This window comes from Colius striatus, chromosome 1 (assembly GCF_028858725.1).
Source record: "Colius striatus isolate bColStr4 chromosome 1, bColStr4.1.hap1, whole genome shotgun sequence".
Taxonomy (NCBI): domain Eukaryota; kingdom Metazoa; phylum Chordata; class Aves; order Coliiformes; family Coliidae; genus Colius; species Colius striatus.
In genome coordinates, this window is record NC_084759.1 from 62,366,027 (window position 1) to 62,386,281 (window position 20,255).

At 43.2% G+C, this 20,255-nt stretch overlaps 1 protein-coding gene across 6 annotated transcripts in view; it reads right to left on the bottom strand.

The window, feature by feature from the left end:
• LIMS1 (LIM zinc finger domain containing 1) overlaps window positions 1-20,255 on the bottom strand; it is a 77,772-nt gene that overhangs the window by 5,182 nt on the left and 52,335 nt on the right. For 4 of the 6 annotated variants that reach the window (XM_061997282.1, XM_061997289.1, XM_061997297.1 and 1 more), the window contains exons 2-7: window positions 14,825-14,984; window positions 5,224-5,290; window positions 2,782-2,902; window positions 1,799-1,948; window positions 1,196-1,346; window positions 275-367 (exon numbers count right to left, since the gene is read on the bottom strand). In XM_061997282.1, coding sequence (XP_061853266.1) covers window positions 275-367; window positions 1,196-1,346; window positions 1,799-1,948; window positions 2,782-2,902; window positions 5,224-5,290; window positions 14,825-14,984 — 742 coding nt within the window. Of the gene's footprint in view, window positions 1-274; window positions 368-1,195; window positions 1,347-1,798; window positions 1,949-2,781; window positions 2,903-5,223; window positions 5,291-14,824; window positions 14,985-17,165; window positions 17,398-20,255 lie in introns of those variants that run through there. The other 2 variants (XM_010198896.2, XM_061997303.1) reach the window with 2 other exon arrangements.

Consider the following 20,255-nt stretch of genomic DNA (forward strand, 5'->3'; position numbering starts at 1 on the left):
CAGCTCTCACTAAGTACCACTAACAACTGAGAAACAACTCAACTGATTGTCCTGGCTAGCCTTTGTGAAATACCTGCAGTTTTTTTTCTCAATATCAGACCCATGTATAGACAAACCCATGTAAGTTAACTGCAACAGAACATCTGCCAATTGGCATTATACCCACAGGTGCCTAAGAAAACAGAAGAATGTCCCTGTTTTTTCCACCTCTGTCTAATAAAACCAATTGATGAGTTTACCAATTAACACCATTTTTAAAAATATGCACCCTTACCTGATTGTAGTGGGTTTCACAATATGCCAAGCCTTTTCTCTCATAATGACGATGACCCAGGAATGGCTTTTCACATTTGGCACAGACAAAATGCTATAAAAAAAATTACATATATTTTTTTAGATTATTTGGAGGTAACAGTGTTTTTTTCTGGTAAGCAAACCAATCAAGCCCAGAACTGAATATGACTGAAACCTATCCGTGGACTGAATCCTATGGCTGAACTATCTGTGCCATCTTGAAGAGGAGAGTTAAAACTTTTTTATATTTAGACCACTAAAATAATGTTCCTTTTAATGTCTTCCAACGTTTCAATCTAGAAGTTACAAAACAAAAAAATCCAAGCAAAGGGATTCTCAAATGTTATCAATATGAGAACAATCTGAATATGAACAGAATTAAAAGACATTAAATAATTTGCACCATCATTCTTCACTCTTGTGATGAAAGCATTTGCTGCAGGAGGTCTTCAAAACAACAGAAAGAATAAACTGTTCATCTTTCTAACTTAAATGCAAGGTGTGGAATTAAGTCCTGTACATGGCTTGAACAATGAACTCTCACGTAAAGCTTTAGAGATGCAGACATGGCAGGTGGCTATGGAAGACATAAGGGTATTATGATGCTCAGTAAACATTATGGTTGCCACAGAATTTTACTGCCTTTCTGCATGTGCTGCTTGGCATTCTGAAATGTTTTCTAAAGACTTCACAGTGCTTCCTTTGATTACTGATTTCAGTTTCACAGTCAAAGCTCTCTGTAAGGTTGGAAATAACTCCTGTTTCAGAGTGGAAGACCAGCTACAAGAAGGCTGAAGGAAGGATTTGGAGAAGGCATTTCACTGTAATTCATCAGCAAAATCAAAGGTAAGAACATTTATGTTTGTAAAAGACCACATGAAAGACAATATATGCTGTTTACCTCTACGTGCCACTGTTTGCCCATAGCATTCACCACACGGCCTTCAATTGGTCTTCTGCACGCCCCACAGATGGGGACACCCATTTTGTCGTGGCAGGGTAAGCAATAGAGCTCTCCCTTCAACTCACGAGCATCAGCCGTAAGTTCCTTCCTGTTCAAAAGGCAATGAATCGAGAGCGTGAATAAGGGCACTGAACTGTCAACTCTCGACAGTTTCTGAACAGAAAAAAACCATAATTTAGCATTTGTTTTAGAAATGGTATTTATACTAGGGTCATGCAGAAGCAGCAAATATGACATAGTTCAACATAGTTCAAGACTGATCACAGTAACTGCTATCTGTGTCCATACTTCCTATTTTGTAAGATACTGTCTTGTCCTGCAGAGCCCAATCTTTCTTTGCTCCCCAATGGCTCAGCTGTTTTTTTGCACTCAAGGTCCATACCTTACCATCCCAAAAGCAGTAACACACATCTGACTGCAGGGCACTCAAACCCCACCCCTCTTGCCAGTTGTACAGGACATGTTTTCACTTTAAGATGTAAATCAATGAAGCAAATAAACCCAGCATTCTCCTCTTTTCCTTTGCAGAACACAAGTTACCCGCAGTTTGCACAGTTGAAATGATCAGGGTGGTAAGGATCATTTTTGAAAATGAGAGGCTGTTCATCAATAATAGCATGACACTTCTGGCAAATGTACTTCCCCAGGCCTCTGGCTTTTTCCCTGTTATGGCAAGGACGGCAGAGATGTCTGAAACAACAGGGGGAAAAAAAAGAGAGGTAAGTATAGCTATCCAGGTACTACAGTGCAAAATATGAACTGAAAATTTATAAAAATCTCATTTCAATCACCCCTTTTTGGAGGGAAAATAATCTTTAAAACATTTTCCTGGCTAAGAAAACACAGTTCAGAAGAGGCAGGGTGATAATTTTATTTTCTGTCACACCAGGAGTATAATTTATCCAGCTCATTTGAGTTTAAGCTGTGTTGAAACACAGAGAACACAGTCTGCTACAGATCTTCATTGATGAATGTTTTACTCTCAAAATCTTTAAAATTTAGAATGGAAGCTGGGTGAGCACACAGGTCCTAATTCTGTAGGTAACTCAGTATACTATATTATCCATAATGACCTTGGAATCCACTTGTAAAACATTCTTCTTTTCACAGCTAGTAAAAATATTCTTCTCTATGAAGGATCCCATAGAACTTTAAGCAATTATTAATAAATAAAGTGCTAAATTAAGCCAAAATTGGAAACCCAAGTAGGAAAAAGAAAATAAAAATTTATGTTAAATTATGTTCTGTATCTGAGTGTTTTCTCCCTTATCACGTCTAATGAAATGTCACTGGGTAGAGAGTGTGTTTGCCAAGAAACCTGGTGTTAAAGTACGTAAACTGTTTATATATTAAGTGTGTATTTAAAGATATCCACTCTTGGTTTTGTGATGCACTTTTCCCCACAAAAGACACTTCAGTTGCTTCACCTCAGCTGGAAAGCTTCATGAACCAAAACCTTTCAGTCTCCCCTCTTAGTTCATTTTATTAATGACCAGTTAATAGACGGAAGGGTGAAGATCTACCTGCCAGCATTCTTGACAAATCCAATATCAGCCAATACTTGTTGGCAGATATCACAGCAGAAGCACTCTGGATGCCAGCTGTTGTTCATAGCTTTAATAACACGACCAATAATGAACTCACCTGTAAGAAACACAACATCAGAATGTAAAATATTGTGCAAGACAAAGTTAAAAGCAATCCACAACTGAACTGCTACAATGATATCATCATCATCTCTTGTCCCCTAAATCTGGTAGGATACACTGCTTTCAGTATTACAGTTCTGGTTCTACACTCTGGAATTTGGGTTTGTTTGATTTTTTTTGCTATGGGTCAGAAGAAAACATCCTTCCTGACCTGCTCTTTACATACACGCCTTTCCACATGCACACTGCCCTTTCTCTCTGCAGTCATCCTTTCTTAGTCCCTTTCATGTTTTTCCTTAGTTGTTCTCAAGCTGTTAAGAAATATATAAATTGTGCCCTAATTATCTTTCTCCTTTTCTTGAAGATGACAACAATTTTAACTTGTCATGTACAAACCCTCACATGGAGTCAAAACACAAAGCCACAGTGAAGCTGCAGAAAAGTCAATCCAACACACACAACTTCTCACCTACCACAAGGAGTCCTGTCCTGTGAGGCATTAAGAACATAATGAGAACTACTGTTTTGCATACACAGTGCAACAGTACAGCACAAGCAGTGGAGCCATGTCCACCACACCTCTGATTTAGTCATTGCTTATGCAGACACAGTGTAGCCAAGGCCTCTGAGCAGTGCAAAGGCTCTGCCTAAAATGTGTTGGCAGCTCAGCTTCCCAGTGCCGTGGGAGGCTGAGTCCTGGCTTTGGAGAACGGAGGGCTCCATCAGCTGCCAAAGGAGAGCGATAGGACAGGTAACTGATGCAGACGATAACATCCAGGTTCCCATGAAGTCAGAGCTTTTCAAGAACAAAACCCAATGGACTCCAGAAATGTCAGGAATGCTCAATACTGCTGACAACCACCCTGTTGGTTTTGGCTGTGGTTACTAAATTCAAGAACCAGCAAAGCCCAGCTCTGAGTAGGACCTTGATGAAGTTTTAAGGGAGCTCATGCTATAAGGAGCCAAGGCAGGAGAAGTGGGACTTGTGCCAGCTGGGCAAGAGAAATGCTGGAGAAAGGCAGTGTGGCTCCTCAGAAATCACCACTGATCATTTTTTTGTCTTCCTCTGCTTGTTCACATCTGTAGCTTTAAATTCAAACACACAACATCTGCTTCCCTCTCCACTGGTGTTCAACCCCTCCCTCCACACAGGGAAAGGCATCACCAAGATAAGTGAAAGCCATAGTGCTTTGCGAAGGTACCACAGAAATGCAAGAGCTTCCAGACCAGTAGAGGCAATAGTAAAGTAATGACTTCCCAGCCCTGCCCAAGCACCCTGTGTCACACACATGGGGGGAAAAAAAACTCAAATGATTACAGAGCAGAAGATACACGATCATTTCGTGTTACATAGGGCAGATACTAGATACTGAAGCCTTAAAGAGATTTGTTTCAAAAGTACAACAGGGGACCAGCTGACCATGAAGACTGTTCTCACTTCTGCAGAGTAGGATAGCAAAGGTGGGTTACAATAGTCAAAGCAGATGAAAAAGACTTGTTGCAGGGTTTCAGCTCCATGAGAAGAGCCAAATATCACAGCAACATAGAATGGTAGGGGTTGCAAGGGACCTTTAGAGATCATCTAGTCCAACCCCCCTGCAGAAGCAGGTCAACCTAGATCAGGTCACACAGAAATGTGTCCAGGCGGGTCTTGAAGACCTCCAAGGAAGGAGACTCCACAACTCCTCTGGGCAGCCTGTGCCAGGGCTCCCTCACTCTCATGGTGAAATAGTTTTTTCTTATGTTTAAATGGAACCTTTTGTGTTTCCAGCTTCATCCCATTACCCCTTGTCCTGTTGCTAGATACCACAGAAAAAAGGGATGCCCCAACCCCCTGACACTCACCATTTAGGTATTTGTAAATATTAATAAGATCCCCTCCCAGTCTCCTTTTTTCTAGACTAAACAGCCCCAGTTCCCACAGCCTTTCCTTGTGTGAAAGATGTTCCAGTCCCCTGATCATCTTGGTATATGACCACATGCAGATGTATAGATACATATAATCAGGAGTCCTGAATGATGCATATAGTCAGGAGTTTGTGAGTGGTCTGGTCATTGGATCACTGGATCAACACATACACTACTCGCTCAAATAATGCAAACTTTTTTTTTTAAATAAAAAAAATCCTATTATTTGATGATCTTTAGGAAAAGCAGCTCTCCAAACTCTCTGAAGTTTAATACATTCTGGAAGTTCAGATACTCAGCTGTACAGGGTCACCTCCCAGAGAATGTACACAAGGGTTGCACATCTTCCCCCAGTGACGTCCCTATTTATGAATTGTGTGAAGTGTTTCACTTCAATATAAAACTTACCACATTGATGGCAGCAAGGGGCAAAAAGCATTTGAAAGTCATGTTCACAGTACTTTCTCCCTTCAAACTGCAAACAGAAAAAAATCTGAGTGTTAGAGGGATGAGGAGTATGCTCTTAACATAAATGCTGTAACACAACAGTTTGTCTCCAGATGCAATTAGGTAATAGAACATGAGGGGGCTAGACCATGTGCTAGGCATTCAATCTACCCACCTTAATTCAGCTATCAGCATACAGTGTTAATAGCACACATTTCCTCTCAAACTGCTGAGACTGTGAGGCATTTTCAGTCACACATTTACATCACAAGAGACATCTGAGTTTTGACAGACTGCTAAAACTCTGATGCAGCTAAGTGGATTCTGGGCAGGAAATTAGCTTACAAAAACCTTTCCTGGGGGGAAGCATTTTCCATGAACCCATTTGATCTCTTCCCTACTCTACATTTCCTGCAAGACTGATCCAGCATATTGGAGGAAGTAAGTACCAGGGGGAGGAAGAACACCCAGGGATGGAAACCTTTGCAATTTATGGAACAGTACAGCCAAAACATGAAGGGAAATAAGGCTTTTCCTTTAGGGTGCTTATTTCATGGAATCATATTGATTGGAAAAGACCTTTAAGATCATCAAGTCCTAATTTTAGAGAACAAGGGTCACTATATCAACCAGCTGAAATACGGAACTAATCTTAAGGGATTTGGATCTGAATTTTCTCACAGCTTAGAGAAGTTCAGCTGCAGTTCAAGCTTGCACAGAAAAAAAACATGGAAAAAAAATCTACAGCACTGCATGAGAAACTTAGCCAAAGAATATGTAAAAACATGTAGGCAAGTATGTCCTGAAATGAAGGGAAATGTTTAGATACCTTCAGGCATGTCATTAGCAGGCACAAGTGCCAACTAGCATGTCACAACCAGACAGACAATATTAGGTATGCTATAAAACATTTGGATTTGAATGTTAAAGTTCAAAACAGTGGAAAAAGGGTGATAGCAGGAAACCCCACTCCTTTCTTTTTACTGGGTCTAAGACAAGACAAAGTAAATAGCAGAAAATAGCACTGACAAATTAAATTATAGCGCAACCAGAAAAAAACCAGCAATGTGCTTCAAGATTACCTGTTTTATACTACGAAATTCCAAGGATCCAATACAATATAAGTATAGTGATTACTCGTGAAACATACAGAGCAACTGCCAGGACAGGGACCTAATGAAACACTCTAGAACTAGTCACTGGATACTTGAGATCAGGAACTTAACTCTGCCCAACCTGAACTGTATCTATTAAGAACAGAAGGACACATCCTGGATAGAGATGCTTTCAGAAGTCTCTGCAAGCAAGTTATCAAGTGTTTTTCCAGTGCAATATTCTAAAATAGATGACTTTTTAAGTTGGATCTTTTTAAGAATAAAAATTGAGAGACAGAGGGCCATCCCTCAAAGTGTAGTGGAAATGATCAGTTCATTGTGAATTGTGCTTCCTTCCTGCCAGATAAAATCATGTGTAAACTGAGAAAAATCTGAAGGTTTCCTGTTTTGTATAAACAGGTGGTCTAATGGGAGATGATTAGGTTTGCTTGGATTTGTGAGTCACCACATATTCATCAAACAATCACAGAAGGGTTTGGGTTGTAATAGATCTTAAAGCTCTTCTAGGTCCGTTCCCCCTGCCAAGGGTAGAGATACCTTCCACTAGACTAGGTTGCTCAAAGCCTGATCCAGCCTGGCCTTGAACACTTCCAGAGACGGGGCATTCACTGCCTTCTTGGGAAATCTGTTCCAGTCTCATAGAATCACAGAATCTCAAGGGTTGGAAGGGACCTTGAAAGATCATCTAGTCCACTCCCCCGCCAGAGCAGGACCATTTGGAGCAGGTCACACAGGAACTTGTCCAGGTGGGTTTTGAATGTCACTAGAGAAGGAGACTCGACAACCCATCTGGGCAGCCTATGCCAGTGCTCTGTCACTCTCACAGTGAATAAGTTTTCCCTTATGTTTCTTTGGAACCTCTTATGTTTCAACTTGTACCTATTGCCCCTTGTCCTATCATTGGACATCGCTGAGAACAGGCTGGCTCCATCCTCCTGACACCTGCCCTTTACATATTTGTAAACATTAATGAGGTAACCCCTCACCCTCCTCTCCTCCAAGCTGAAGAGCCCCAACTCCTTCAGCTTTTCATCATAAGGGAGATGCTCTACCTCCTTCATCATCTTGGTGGCCCTGCAATGAACTCTCTCCAGAAGCTGCATGCCCTTCTTGAACTGAGGGGCCTAAAACTGGATGCAATATTCCAGATGTGGTCTCACGAGGGCAGAATAGAGTGGGAGGAGAACCTCTCTCGACCTACTGCCCACAGCCCTTCTAATACACCCCAGGATGCCATTGGCCTTCTAGGTCACAAGGGCTCCCTTTAGGTTCTGGGAGGCTGCTAGGTTTCCCTAGAGCTTCCTCTTCCCCAGGCTGAACAACCCCAGCTTTCCAAAGGAAAAGCACCCATCTGACGATCTTCATGTCCCTCCTCTGGACTTGCTTCAACAGATCCATGTCTTTCTTAAGCTGTGGGCACCAGAGCTGGATGCGGAACTCCAGGTTGGGTCTTGCGAGAATGAAGTAGAGGGACAGAATCACCTCCCTCGACCAGCTGGTCACATGCCTTTTCATCTGGGCAGACAACAGGTTTTCTTTTCCTCTGCTTTGTGTCAGGCAGGCTGGTTACCATGCAGTCTTGTTTACATTTTCAACCTTCTCAGCACATTTGTGCCGCCTTTTGTGGATGACCCAGACACCTATGTGTCAAAGAAAAACCTGAGCTTCTGTAACAAATCCTATGGCACATATTTTTAAATGAAGGTCATTTCACTGTTGTGTGCTGGAGGTCTAAAGGCTAGAAGTATGCTAAAAGGCTCTGCATATAATATTTCACCATGACTTAACCTCTATCTGACCTCTCATCTTCGTTTTTAGCTAACTTAATGGAAAGACATGCACAGAACCCGAGTCATTAAAGACCATTTCTCTAAGGTAGGGTTACTACCTGCTGTTGGTAATGCAGGTTGGTACTGACGAGGTTACAGAGAGAAGTTCAAAAGCTACAAAAAATTACTTCGGGACATTGGGGAGAATGCTAGATGGCTCAGGAGCACAAGTAGTATCCTGCTCCATCCCTCTCATGGCAGGGAGGAATACTGGATGAATAAGGAAAGCACAACTGATTAGCAGGTGGCTCAGAGACTGGTGCCACCAACACAACTTTGGATTTTTTGAACATGGTGAAATTTTCATGATGCCAGGTCTGGTGACAAGTGGAGTTCATCTGTCTCAAAGAGGGAGAAAGATCCTTGCAAATGAGTTAGTAGGGCTCACAGAAAGGGCTTTAAACTAATCTAGAAGGGAGAGGGGGATAAAACCATGCCCACTGGAGTTGAGCCTAAGGGTGGCAAGCCAGTACTGGGGGTGAATTCTACATGATCAGCTTCCTCCTTGAAATGCCTGTACACCAATGCATGCAGCATGGGGGATAAACAGGATGAGCTGGAAGTCTGTGTACAGGCAAGGGGCTATGATGTAGTGGTTATTACAGACATGGTGGGACAGCTCACATGACTGGAATGTGGTCATGGATGGCTATTTCCTTTTTAGGAAAGACCGGCCAGCAGGGCGAGGTGGTGGAGTTGCTCTTTATCTGAAAGAGCAGCTGGAATGTGCTGTATTCTGTGCAGGTGAGGATGAGGGGCAAGTTGAGAGTTTGTGGGTTAGAATTAAGGGGCAGGCTAGCACTTGTGACATTGCTGTGGGTGTTTATTCCCGGCCACCTGATCAGGCTGGGGAAGTTGATGAGGCCTTCTACAGGCAGCTGGCAGCAGCCTCAAAATCACAGGCCCTGGTTCTCATGAGGGATTTCAACTACCCAGATATCTGCTGGAAGACCTACACCGCTAGCCACTTACAGTCCAGGAGGTTCTTTCAGTGTATCAGTGGTAACTTCTTGATGCAAATGCTGGATGTGCCGACTAGGAGAGGAGCACTACTGGATCTTGTACTCACGAACAAGCAGGATCTGGTTGAAGTGGTAAAGGCTGAGGGCACCCTGACTGCAGTGACCACGAGATGGTGGAGTTGAAGATCTTGTGTGGTAGAAACAGAATACCAAGCAGGATTGTAGCCCTGGACTTTAGCAGGGCCAGCTTCGGCCTTTTCAAGCAATTGCTAGGGGACATTCTGTGGGACAGGGTGTTAGAGGATAAAGGGGTCCAAGATAGTTGATCTCTATTCAAGGATCACATTTTCCAGGCACGGGATCAGAGCATCCCAGTGGGTAGGAAATCAAGAAAGGGGACCGGGAGACCCACATGGTTAAATAGGGAACTGTTGGGCAAACTCAAGTGGAAGAAGAGAGTCTATAGATCATGAAAAGAAGGGATGGCCACTTGGGATTAATGTAAGACTGTAATTAGAGGATGTAGGGAGGCAATTAGGAAAGCTAAAGACTTGTTGGTAGTTATACCTTGCAGGGGAGGTCAAGGACAACAAGAAGGGCTTCTTCAAATACATTGCAGGTAAAACTAATGCTAGAGGCAACATAGGCCCACTGTTGAGTGAGGCAGATGCTCTGGTGACAGAGGATGCAGAGAAGGCAGAGTTACTGAATGCCTTCTTTGCCTCTGTCTGTACTGCTGGAGACTGTCCTCAGGAGCCCCAGACTCCAGAGGAAGCCACGTTAAAGGAGGAATTTTGTTTGGTTGGTGAGGACTGGGTTAAGGATCAGTTGAGCAGTCTGGATGTACCTGGGCCCCGATGGGATGCATCCGTGGGTGCTGAGGGAGCTGGCGGAAGTCATTGCTAAACCACTCTCCATCATCTTTAATAAGTCGTGGAGAATAGGAGAGGTGCCTGAGGACTGGAGGAAAACAAATGTCATTCCAGCCTTCAAAAAGGGCAAGAAGGAGGAGCTGGGTAACTACTGACTGGTTAAGCCTCATCTCCATCCCTGGATAGGTGACAGAATGACTTATCCTGGGTGCTATCTCCAGGCATTTAAAGGATAAGAGCATCACTGGGAACAGTCAACATGGCTTTACCAAAGGGAAATCACGTTTGACAAACCTGACAGCCTTTTATGAAGATGTAACCAGGTGGATGGATGCTAGTAGTTCAGTGGTGTCAAGCATTTGACACCATCTCCCACAGCATCCTGGCAGCAAAACTGTGAAAGTCTAGGCTGGATCATCAGGTAGTGAGGTGGATTGTTAATTGGTTGAAGGGACGAAGGCAGAGTTGTGATCAATGGGGCAGGATCTAGTTGGAGGCCTGTATCTAGTGGAGTCCCTCAGGGGTCACTGCTGGGACCAGTACTGTTCAATCTATTCATTAATGACCTTGATGAGGGAACAGAGGGCATTGTCAGCAAGTTTGCTGAGGATACTAAACTAGGGAGAGTGGCTGACACACCACAAGGCTGTGCTGCCATTCAACGAGACCTGGACAGGCTGGACAGTTGGGCAGATAGAAATCTAATAATATTCAACAAAGGCACATGCAGAGTGTTGCATCTGGGAAAGAATAACCCCAGGTGCCAGTACAGGCTGCGGAATGAACTCTTAGAGAGTAGTGTAGGGGAAAGGGACCTGGGGGTCTTGGTGTACAGCAGGATGAGCATGAGCCAGCAATGTGCCCTTGTGGCCAAGAAGGCCAAGGGCATCCTGGTGTGTATTAGAAGGGCTGTGGGCAGTAGGTTGAGAGAGGTTCCCCTCCCCTTCTACTCTGCCCTCATGAGACCACATCTAGAACATTGTGTCCAGTTCTGGGCCCCTCAGTTCAAGAAGGACAGGCAGCTGCTGGAGAGAGTTCAGCGCAGGGCCACAAAGATGATGAAGGGGGTAAAGCATCTCCCTTATGGTGAAAGGCTGAGGGAGCTAAGGCTCTTTAGCTTGGCAAAGAGGAGAGTGAGTGGTGGTCTCATTAATGTTTACAAATATGTAAAGGGTGGGTGTCAGAAAGATGGAGCCAGGCTGTTCTCAGTGATGTCCAATGACAGGACAAGGGTTAATGCGTACAAGTTGGAACACATGAAGTTCCAAAGAAACACAAGGAAGAATTTCTTTACTGTAAGAGTGAAGGAGTACTGGAACTGGCCATCCAGATGGGTTGTGGAACCCCCTTCTCTGGAGACACTCAAAACCCACCTGGACTAGTTCCTGTGTGACCTACTCCAGGGGCTCCTACTCTGGTAGGGGATTTGGACTAGATGATCTTTCGAGGTCCCTTCCAACCCTTAAGATTCTGTGATTCTGTAACTGTGATTCTGTAAGGTATTTTCTGGTAAAACCCATTTGGAGAAAACACTTGAGATGCAACTGGAATGGCAAAAATCTGACAAGTGCACTGCAGCTGCACCTTCCTTTAATCTTCCTATAGGTTATTAGAAAAAATCTTAGGAAAAAAACCAGAGAGGAACTCATTCCCATTTAGAAGACAAAGGTGACATGCCATACCTTTTTATTATTATAATAAGGTAATAATAGTAATAATAATTTTTATTCTCCAGTTATAGCTGAGTAGGTCACAAGGATTTTGCTGTATTTCTTCTATTGTGGGATGAAGCTCTCTAAGCCCTTCCATCTCCCCCACCTCAGCACAGGGCTTCTTCTGAAAGCACTCAGCAAGAGCACCTCTTAACCAAAGCTGGACCAGCGTTATGACTCATCTCTCCTAACCTCCCCTGTCTGAAGATGAGGTGCCCACATTCCCCAGTGGTAGACAAGGGCAACCTCTAGCAGGGAGGAGCCATTCCCGGACTGGAAAGCATGGGTTGTGGGACATGCCTGCTGGCTGATAACAGTGGGGCACCCTGGGGACATGTCCCAAGGCGCAGGATACCTGCATGGGCCTGACCTATTCAGCCCCCACCCATGAGCACAGCCTGAGGATTTATCTGACGTGATAAGCAGTTTAATGACTAACTGAGGGAACACTGCAAGGCTTGCGACTGGCAGGGTAAGGACATTTGACTTCCAAACTGCCAAGAGCTGGAAATCATTTCCAAGAAACACAAACTTAGCTAAACCAGACACGGAACAAACACAAATTCATGTTGGGCAACGAGCAATGCCTATGTTTACCCACGGGGAACCTGCTCAGAAAAAAAGGTTACCTAGCCACCCCTCCAAATGCATCCATCTGGTCAAAGCACATATTAAGCCAGCAAGAAGAAGGTATCCTTCCTGCCTGTCTTCTCCAGTCACTTTTTTCTTGACGGTGATACAGATCATCTCAAGGCCTCAGAGCACTGTCAGCCACCTCCTGAGCACTGGCCAACCTAAGCCCACCCTCTATTTCCTTAGGGCTGTCCACCCCTCTGTCCCAAACACCATCACCCAGTATATTCTCATCTCTAGTACCAAAATACCAATTAAAAAAAGAACAAGCTGTGCTCTTGCCTGCCCTTTTCCATGAGCAGCACCCCAGGGGAACGCGTTTGGGTTTCCACTGCAACCATCTCACTATCAACTTCAGTGCTAAGTGGGACTCTTTCTAGAAGCAGTGCACACATGTGGATGCTCTCATGTGCAGAGACAGAGGAGAAGGCCTTGCCAAAGATTTCCCAGCTGAAACAGCCCCAAATCATGAGGACTGATGTGAAGTTCAAGCAGCACACCAGGTTTTAATCTTCACCATTACTTTACCTCTGTAATAGCTGTGGCAAAAAGTGTCCATTCTTAACTGAAGCTTTCTGCTTTCTGCGTAACATTTCTCAAGAACAAAGTCTCTATCTAGTCTGAAAAAAACCTCTAGTAACCAAAACACATTTAGTACATAGGGACAACCTAGTGACACTCCCAACTTACTGTCTTTAACAGGGAGCATCACTTGGCAGTAAGAGAGTGCTCTGAGACCAACCTTAATGAATATGACTGTTAACATGGTAGCAGTGGAAGCAAAATATATCTAACCACCACCAGGATATTTGCCTTTGCCAAGGAGATTCAGGTCTAGCCACCTGTAAGCAACAGAGTGGTTGTAATATTCCTGGAATAAGTGTAAAAGTAAGACTTTTTCCATTTCCAAAAGTAAGACCACTCTTTCCATTGCGGTCCTTGTCCATCCTCTAGGAGACACAGGCTGCCTGGAGCAGGATTTCTCAAACTTTCATCTCTAAAAAAGGACCATTCAACTTTCTGAAAGAGGTCACTGGAATGTGTAATTGGTTTTTGAGTCAGAAAAAGAATGAATAAGGTATCCATTATTTAGAGAAAATACATTTTATTAAGACAATTTTATCAACACAATTACAAATATTTCAGCTTTAAAACATTCATTTTACTTTACACTTGCCTCAGGTCAGACTGTAGTCCTTACCATGCCTGCAAGCAGGCAGCAGCACAGTATATACTAACAATTGTAATCCAACATGTAAGTATCTAGGAGGTGTTTTGTTTTGTTTTTATTTAATTGCTACTGCCTTGCAGCTCACCTTTTGATGTCTTACAGAACACTAGCAGCTCATTTACCACAATTTGTGCAACACTGTGTCTACAGTACTGAAAAGTCTTTTGATCCTCAAACAAGATGAAAGAAAGCAAACCCCAGGAATCCCCTCTGTCAGTCTCTTTTCCAATCCACACTCCTCCCTCAGCCTCTCCTCATCACCACATAATGTGGCTCTGCAAAATTCAAAATACTACTGTGGAAGATAAGTTGTGCTTGTCCCGTAAGGATGGCACACTGTACTGAGAGCACAGCGTTGTGCTTACAACACACTGCTCACCTTCCTTTTCTGATCACAGTATGACACAAATCCTGTAACTGCTACCATAAGTTGGGACTACAAGCTACTTGGGTGAGATTTTACTTCTCAGACAGTAACTGCCTGTCTCATATCACCTACCCTTCCTTATACCAACCATTTAATACTTTATGAAGCAGTCTAAAGCTTTCACTAAAGCCATCTATCTGTGTTTCAGATAGATGAGCTGCATCCTGAATCACCACAATAGGTGAAGGCAAAATAAAATGACATCAAAATAAAAATATTAATCTGAACTGAGGGCAATCTATCCGGGTCTGAGTTTTAACCCTTGAAAGCATGTAAGAATTTTAAGTGCTTCAGTTTGTTAAACCTAGAGCTGACTCCACATAGTCCTCAGTCTGGTTGCTGACTTACAGGTCCTCTCTACAAGCAACTTTTCACATCCTATGCTGGATTCAGTCAATACACCTCCTGTAGACTACAGGATGCTGGTGTTTCCCTCTACATGACTGTTCTCCTCTAAGAAGTATGCTTCCTCTGTTATTTCTGGTATGATAGATTCACCGATTTCAGGGAAAAAAATATCTGCACTGAGAAATTTCTAGCAATTTTTTTTCTCATCTCTATAACATTAAGCTACAAGTTTAAATAAGGTTATATACACTGATGGCCTCCAAATTAGCACTGAAATGCTTCCATTTTTTACCCTCCTCTAATAAGCATATCCTTTTGGAGTCTAGTTCTTGCCATGTGACTTTCTAAGCTATCAATCCGACTGTAGCTACTTCTGGTATGGGAAGGCACAAAGCATAGGCTGGGGGGGGGAAGAGGCTCTCGCCCCGCTTACCTCGTAGAAGAGCCCTTCGGGAAACTGTTGAAAGCACTGGGCACAGACGAAGCACTGCTCATGGTACAGCTCCCCATTGCTATTGACAATTTTCTCAGCAGGGGCAAAGCCACCCCTGCAGCGCTCACAGATGGCATTTGCAAGGGCATTCGCCATGTTGCTGTCATAAAAAAGACAAAGAAACAGAAAGAAAATTAGTCCAAATGGGCAATACATTTGGTTGTGGGTCTCTTTCCCCTCCCTCCAAAGCCAACTGCATCTAATCCAACCTAATGCCTGGCTGCCCGATACAAGATTTTCAATGGACTTAATGACTTGTGGCAGAAATAAATCTGCCATTTCCCCCTACTCCCAAACTCTTGAGAAACAAAAAACCTTGCAACACACTCTAACAACTATTAATTGAAAAAAAAAACCCAAACAGACATGTCATTACTACAGATACATTTATAGGCTTTATACTATGAGAAATAAAGATGATTTGAAGTACTGCAGCAATGATGAAATAGATTGGAATCACAGAAACAGAGGAAAACCTTAACAATAATTGAGGACTGGCATCACACAGGAAAACATAAATGGTAATTCCAAAACAATTCCTAATTCTAAAATATATGTAACAGCATTGATTCAAAAGCTCTAAATAAGCAATGTGAAAGAGTGTAGAGTATCTAATCTAACACTGAAAACCAGATCAGGTAAACAATTATTCCTTGTATAAGCTTTGCATAGCTTGAAGTCTGTTTACAATTTGAAGTCAGGGGATTTTTTGTTGGATTGTTAGAGTTCATCTCAGGGATCTGAGCTCACAGCATTCTGGTGTTGGTCCAGGGCCAAGGGGGAGGGTGGGAATGCTATGGCTGCCCCACTGCGACCCATATGTAGGCCAACATAAGCCAGCAGATACATGCCAGGGATGCAAAAAAATACTCAAATAGCAATCCTGGTTGCTTCTCAATGGCACGTGACCTTAAAATGACACTATAGTCGATGCAAAATATTAAAGGAATTTGCTACTTTGTATGTCCACATCTGCAGAAGACTGTGCAGTGGAGTTTCAGTTGATTAAGGTCAGAAAAAGGCTCACTTGATTTTTCCTTTGGAAACATTTTCTTACTCTTATCTAGACTTTCAAAACTATGCCTTTCACGATCACCCCTCTGCCCTAACACCATTTGGCAGGAGAAAGCAAATACAGGACAATGGTCTAGTTTCACTACAATCTGATCACAGCTGACAAAACCACTGACTCAAAAAACTATCTATAAGCTTATTAAAGATCTGCCATTATATTCAACCTATGTGCACACATTTTGAAACAATTATGATGCTGCATCTGTAACTGCAGAGACCTCAGTCCTCTGCAAAATGCCAAGCCTTTCCCCCAAGGGGTTAAGGCCTCTTGGATCCTACCGGGTTCAACAGGAATTGAATCCATTCCTTACATAGCATCTGAGGGAGCAAACAAACACCTAGCACGTGGTTCAAAAAGGAATGTGCTTTATCTATTTCCTACATGGTCTCACAGAAGAGCCCTATGCAAGCTCACATCTGACCAGTTATTATTAGCTGGATTTTTTTTTCCTTCTCTCTCCAGAGATCTTTGTAGAAGAGGAAAACAGTAAGTGCTATTAAAAACCCACTGCCTTCTCAGTGAAACAGCAAGTGGGCTGATGGAGAATGTTCTCTCTCATATGTAAGAGACAAGTCACAGTGATTATACATATAAACTGTGGTTAACTATAAAGCTCACTGATGGCCTCCATGGATTATGTATGCTTTGGAAAATCTCCGTCACTTCACTCTCATCAATTTAAACGAAGAATAATCACAACAAAAACTAGGATCTTTCGACATCACATCAAGAGTTCTTGAGCACTAAGGATGTTAAGTGATACCAGACATAAAGTATAATGCAAGCAAAAATAGGAAACAAAGTTAAAAGACAAATGAAAACATAGAATTTTCCTCCTCAGTATGCAGACAGATTTCACTTTGAAACACATCATATATGTAGAAACCGTGATGTAATGCTTCTGTATTACTGAAGCAGTTTATCCCTTTGCCTAAAATACTACACAACTTAAAGTCAGAGAGACTGCTTCACAAATTCAAACCCTGTTTTAACTGTCAACAAAAAACTTCTGATGAAGTTTAAAGCAACAGCTTAAATTTTAGTTGGTGATTACAACTGGCAATTTATCAAGCAGAACAGTGGCAAAGGTTGCATCACAGAATGGCTTGCACAGCCTGCCCAGAGCTCAGGAAATAAAATACATATGTACAGAACACCAATGATGTCACTGTAGTTACACCCCAAAGCTGAATAGAATGAACTTACAATCTTGCATAAAAGTCACAAAACTCTTTGTAGAGTTTTATGTCACTGTGCCTACGTTGTAACTTTGACACCGGTTTCTCGCCTTCATTTCCTGCGGAGTTGTAAGCATCAGGAACGACCTTGTGTGCAACCTCTTCATCCTCTGGGATGGGGTAAGGGCGAGCTCTGTGCTGGAGGTCCATCTCTCGCTAATCGCTTTCCTGAGTGTGTATATTCAATGCTTACACTTCAAAGAAGCTGTAGGCAAAGTCTGCAAAACAATATGCTGGACTTCCCCTTGTTCCCAGTGATTTACTCTTACAGCTCCGTGTCATGTAGCCAGAGCTCCTCAGAGCCCTGCTAGAACTTCAAGTTAAAAGCTCAGCGACAGGGGGTGAGTCTGTCATGCTGTGAGTTACTGAGGCTGCCTGAGAGCAGAGGAGCACATTCTCCTGCCAGGCTGTCATGCAAAATCGGATGCTGGAAATGGACTTTGCTGCCAGCTGCTGATAGAAGCAGCTTCAGGAGAGATATGGTGCAAGTAACCCTTGTGTTCACCACCAAACTTGTCCGCAGCTACTTTCTGTTAAGGGAGGCTGGAGGCGGATTCCAACAATATTTTACTGTGGGCAAACCAGCAGTGGAAAGCACGAAGAGAAGACTTCTGTCATTAGGTAAATAATGCTTTAATGCTGTGGTATATTAATTATATTGTAAAAATGTCCTTTAAGGCTCCACTTCTGTCTTCTAAGTCATATGTGCTTAATTTACCTATAGGCATCTTTCTTCTTGTCAGTACTTCAGAGAAGGGGTAGGTACAGATGGATAGTTTGATTTCTGTTGTTCTTCACAGTCCACTAACCAAACTGCCAGGTATGCTATATTGGGCAATATGTGAAGGAGGAAAAACAGATCTTGATTTCCAGTGATATGCTGCGTTTAGAACAATTATCTAACGTAAGAACACTTACTGAAGTAATTTACTGTGGATATTAGGGAACTGGGAGAGCAAGACTAGGAAGAAAGAAAAAAGAAAATTAATCTTTCTTTCACCACAGAATGCGCTCCTAATGTTGCAATTATTTCATAGTTATAGTCTATTTAAAAAATGTGTTGTGCACCGCTTACTAGGGAAGGGAGGGTCGATGAGCTGCAGATCCGAAGCTAGTAATTACACTCCTGCAAACTCTCCCTGGTTGAAGTGCAGTGCTTGCAGCAGACATGGAATACTCAGCTTCCAGTAACTTGTAATTGCATACAAAGCAGGCTTTTGGGAAGCCACCCCAAGTAACTGTCTCTTACATTGAATTGATTCAGCTGTATTCCCAATCCACTGAACTGCAGCACTGCACACACTCTGTGCTTATGGCACACGGCATCTTGGTAGCTGTGGAATCTGCTAGTCTGCGAGGGGGCATGAGAAAGCAGAGGAGGGCAGGAAGAGGGAACAAGTAGAGACATTAGGACTGGAAGATGACAAAGGATATGACAGAAAGTTCAGTCAAGGCTACTGCTTCTTAATATGCCTTCACCTTCCTAGGACCTACTGCAGAGAGCTGGTTTATGACTGTGTTGGGCCTTATCTCTCACCACTAGTTGAAATAGCTTGCTCATTGTACAGCAGCACACCCAGCACTCTTCGTGCAGGCCTGGGCTCGCACGTAGCTATCCTCTCACAGCCTGGCCAATGCAGCACTACACTTCCAGTGCTGCCAAATTTGTGGGCTGGGTTTGGTTAGGCATCTTTCCCTCACCTCCCCTTGGCAGGAAGCAAGCCCCGGGCAAGCTATTCCACAGCACCATGGAACATCACAGAACATGGGACTCAGGCAGCATGATCCTGCTTATTTACCTGTCTGTAGGTGTGATTATCCATTCTGTACCAGAGCTACTAGGAGACAAGCTGTAACAAGCTAAGGAGGCTGCACCCTCACCACTGACATGGCTTGGCTGGGACTCAAGCCCTATTTTTATCTGTCATGGAGCAAGCTCCAGATCAAGCAACGCTCAGGTTGTAGCCTTAGGCCACGAAGACCTTGCCAGAGCACCACTGCAGGAAACAGTGGTGGAAGAAAAGGTTTCTGTGTCTGCTGGAGCACCAATGATGAAAATAAGTGCTGTTTGCCAACGGAGATGCAGGCATAGTGATGCCAGCTATTCCTCTCCATCCTGCTTCCTAACATTTCCTGCACAGGTCAATGCTGAGCTTCTGTGGGTATTAAACACTCCAAGCAGACTGGCTGAAATGAACTAACCATGCTGATTCATCCAGGATTAGTGCAGGTGCACCAACGCACTTAGATAAGAAATAGCAAATCAGTCTGTCACTCCCCCTTATCAGTGATCATCTCATTTTTTTTCTTCTATTTTGTGCCAAATTGCAAGAAATTCTCCTGGGAGGTTGCTGCTGCAAATCAGAGAGCCTTGGAAAGTTTCTTTCTCCTGGTAGACAACTTCAGACCTTGCAGAAACCTGAAATTCACAGGCTGAAATCCAGGTGGCTGGAAGCCACTTCTGCTGTTTTGCATCTTCTGTGGTCAACAGGAAAATATTTGCTTGCTTCTTCAGATTGCTACTGTGCAGTCTTCTGCATGGCTGTAGCAAGGCAAGTAGTACAGCAAGTCCATGCAATAAGATGTCCATCCAAAAAGTCTGTTTAAATCTTCCTACTTTTTTTTTTGCAGGAAGCAGTCCTACAGTGTAATAGGCCTCCATATGTGCAGTAAGTTGAAGCTGCCTGGTTCTCAAGGCCTATTGTTATTGCTGCTATTGGAATTACTCCCAATTTGTCTTCCATTAAGCAAGAAAGGAGTTTGCCAGGAGTGTAAAAAGGGCCTTTCTGCTACTGAAGCAAAGCGCTGTTTCTCCTGTGAAGGTTTTGTAATCCACAAATGCAGAGCAGCTGGCCACCTTTCTGTTTTCTGTCATTTTACTGGAGGCATGCTGCCAAGATCTGAAATATGCTGTTAAAAATACATGGCATTTTCATTAGGGAATTCTATGTTACTCCGAGGTGAAGCCGTCCATAGGGAGCAAGAAGCATGTAGGGTTGTCGATTTGTACCGGTAGCTTCCCAAGGGCATTCTCTGGGTTCTGGGACAAAACTTACCA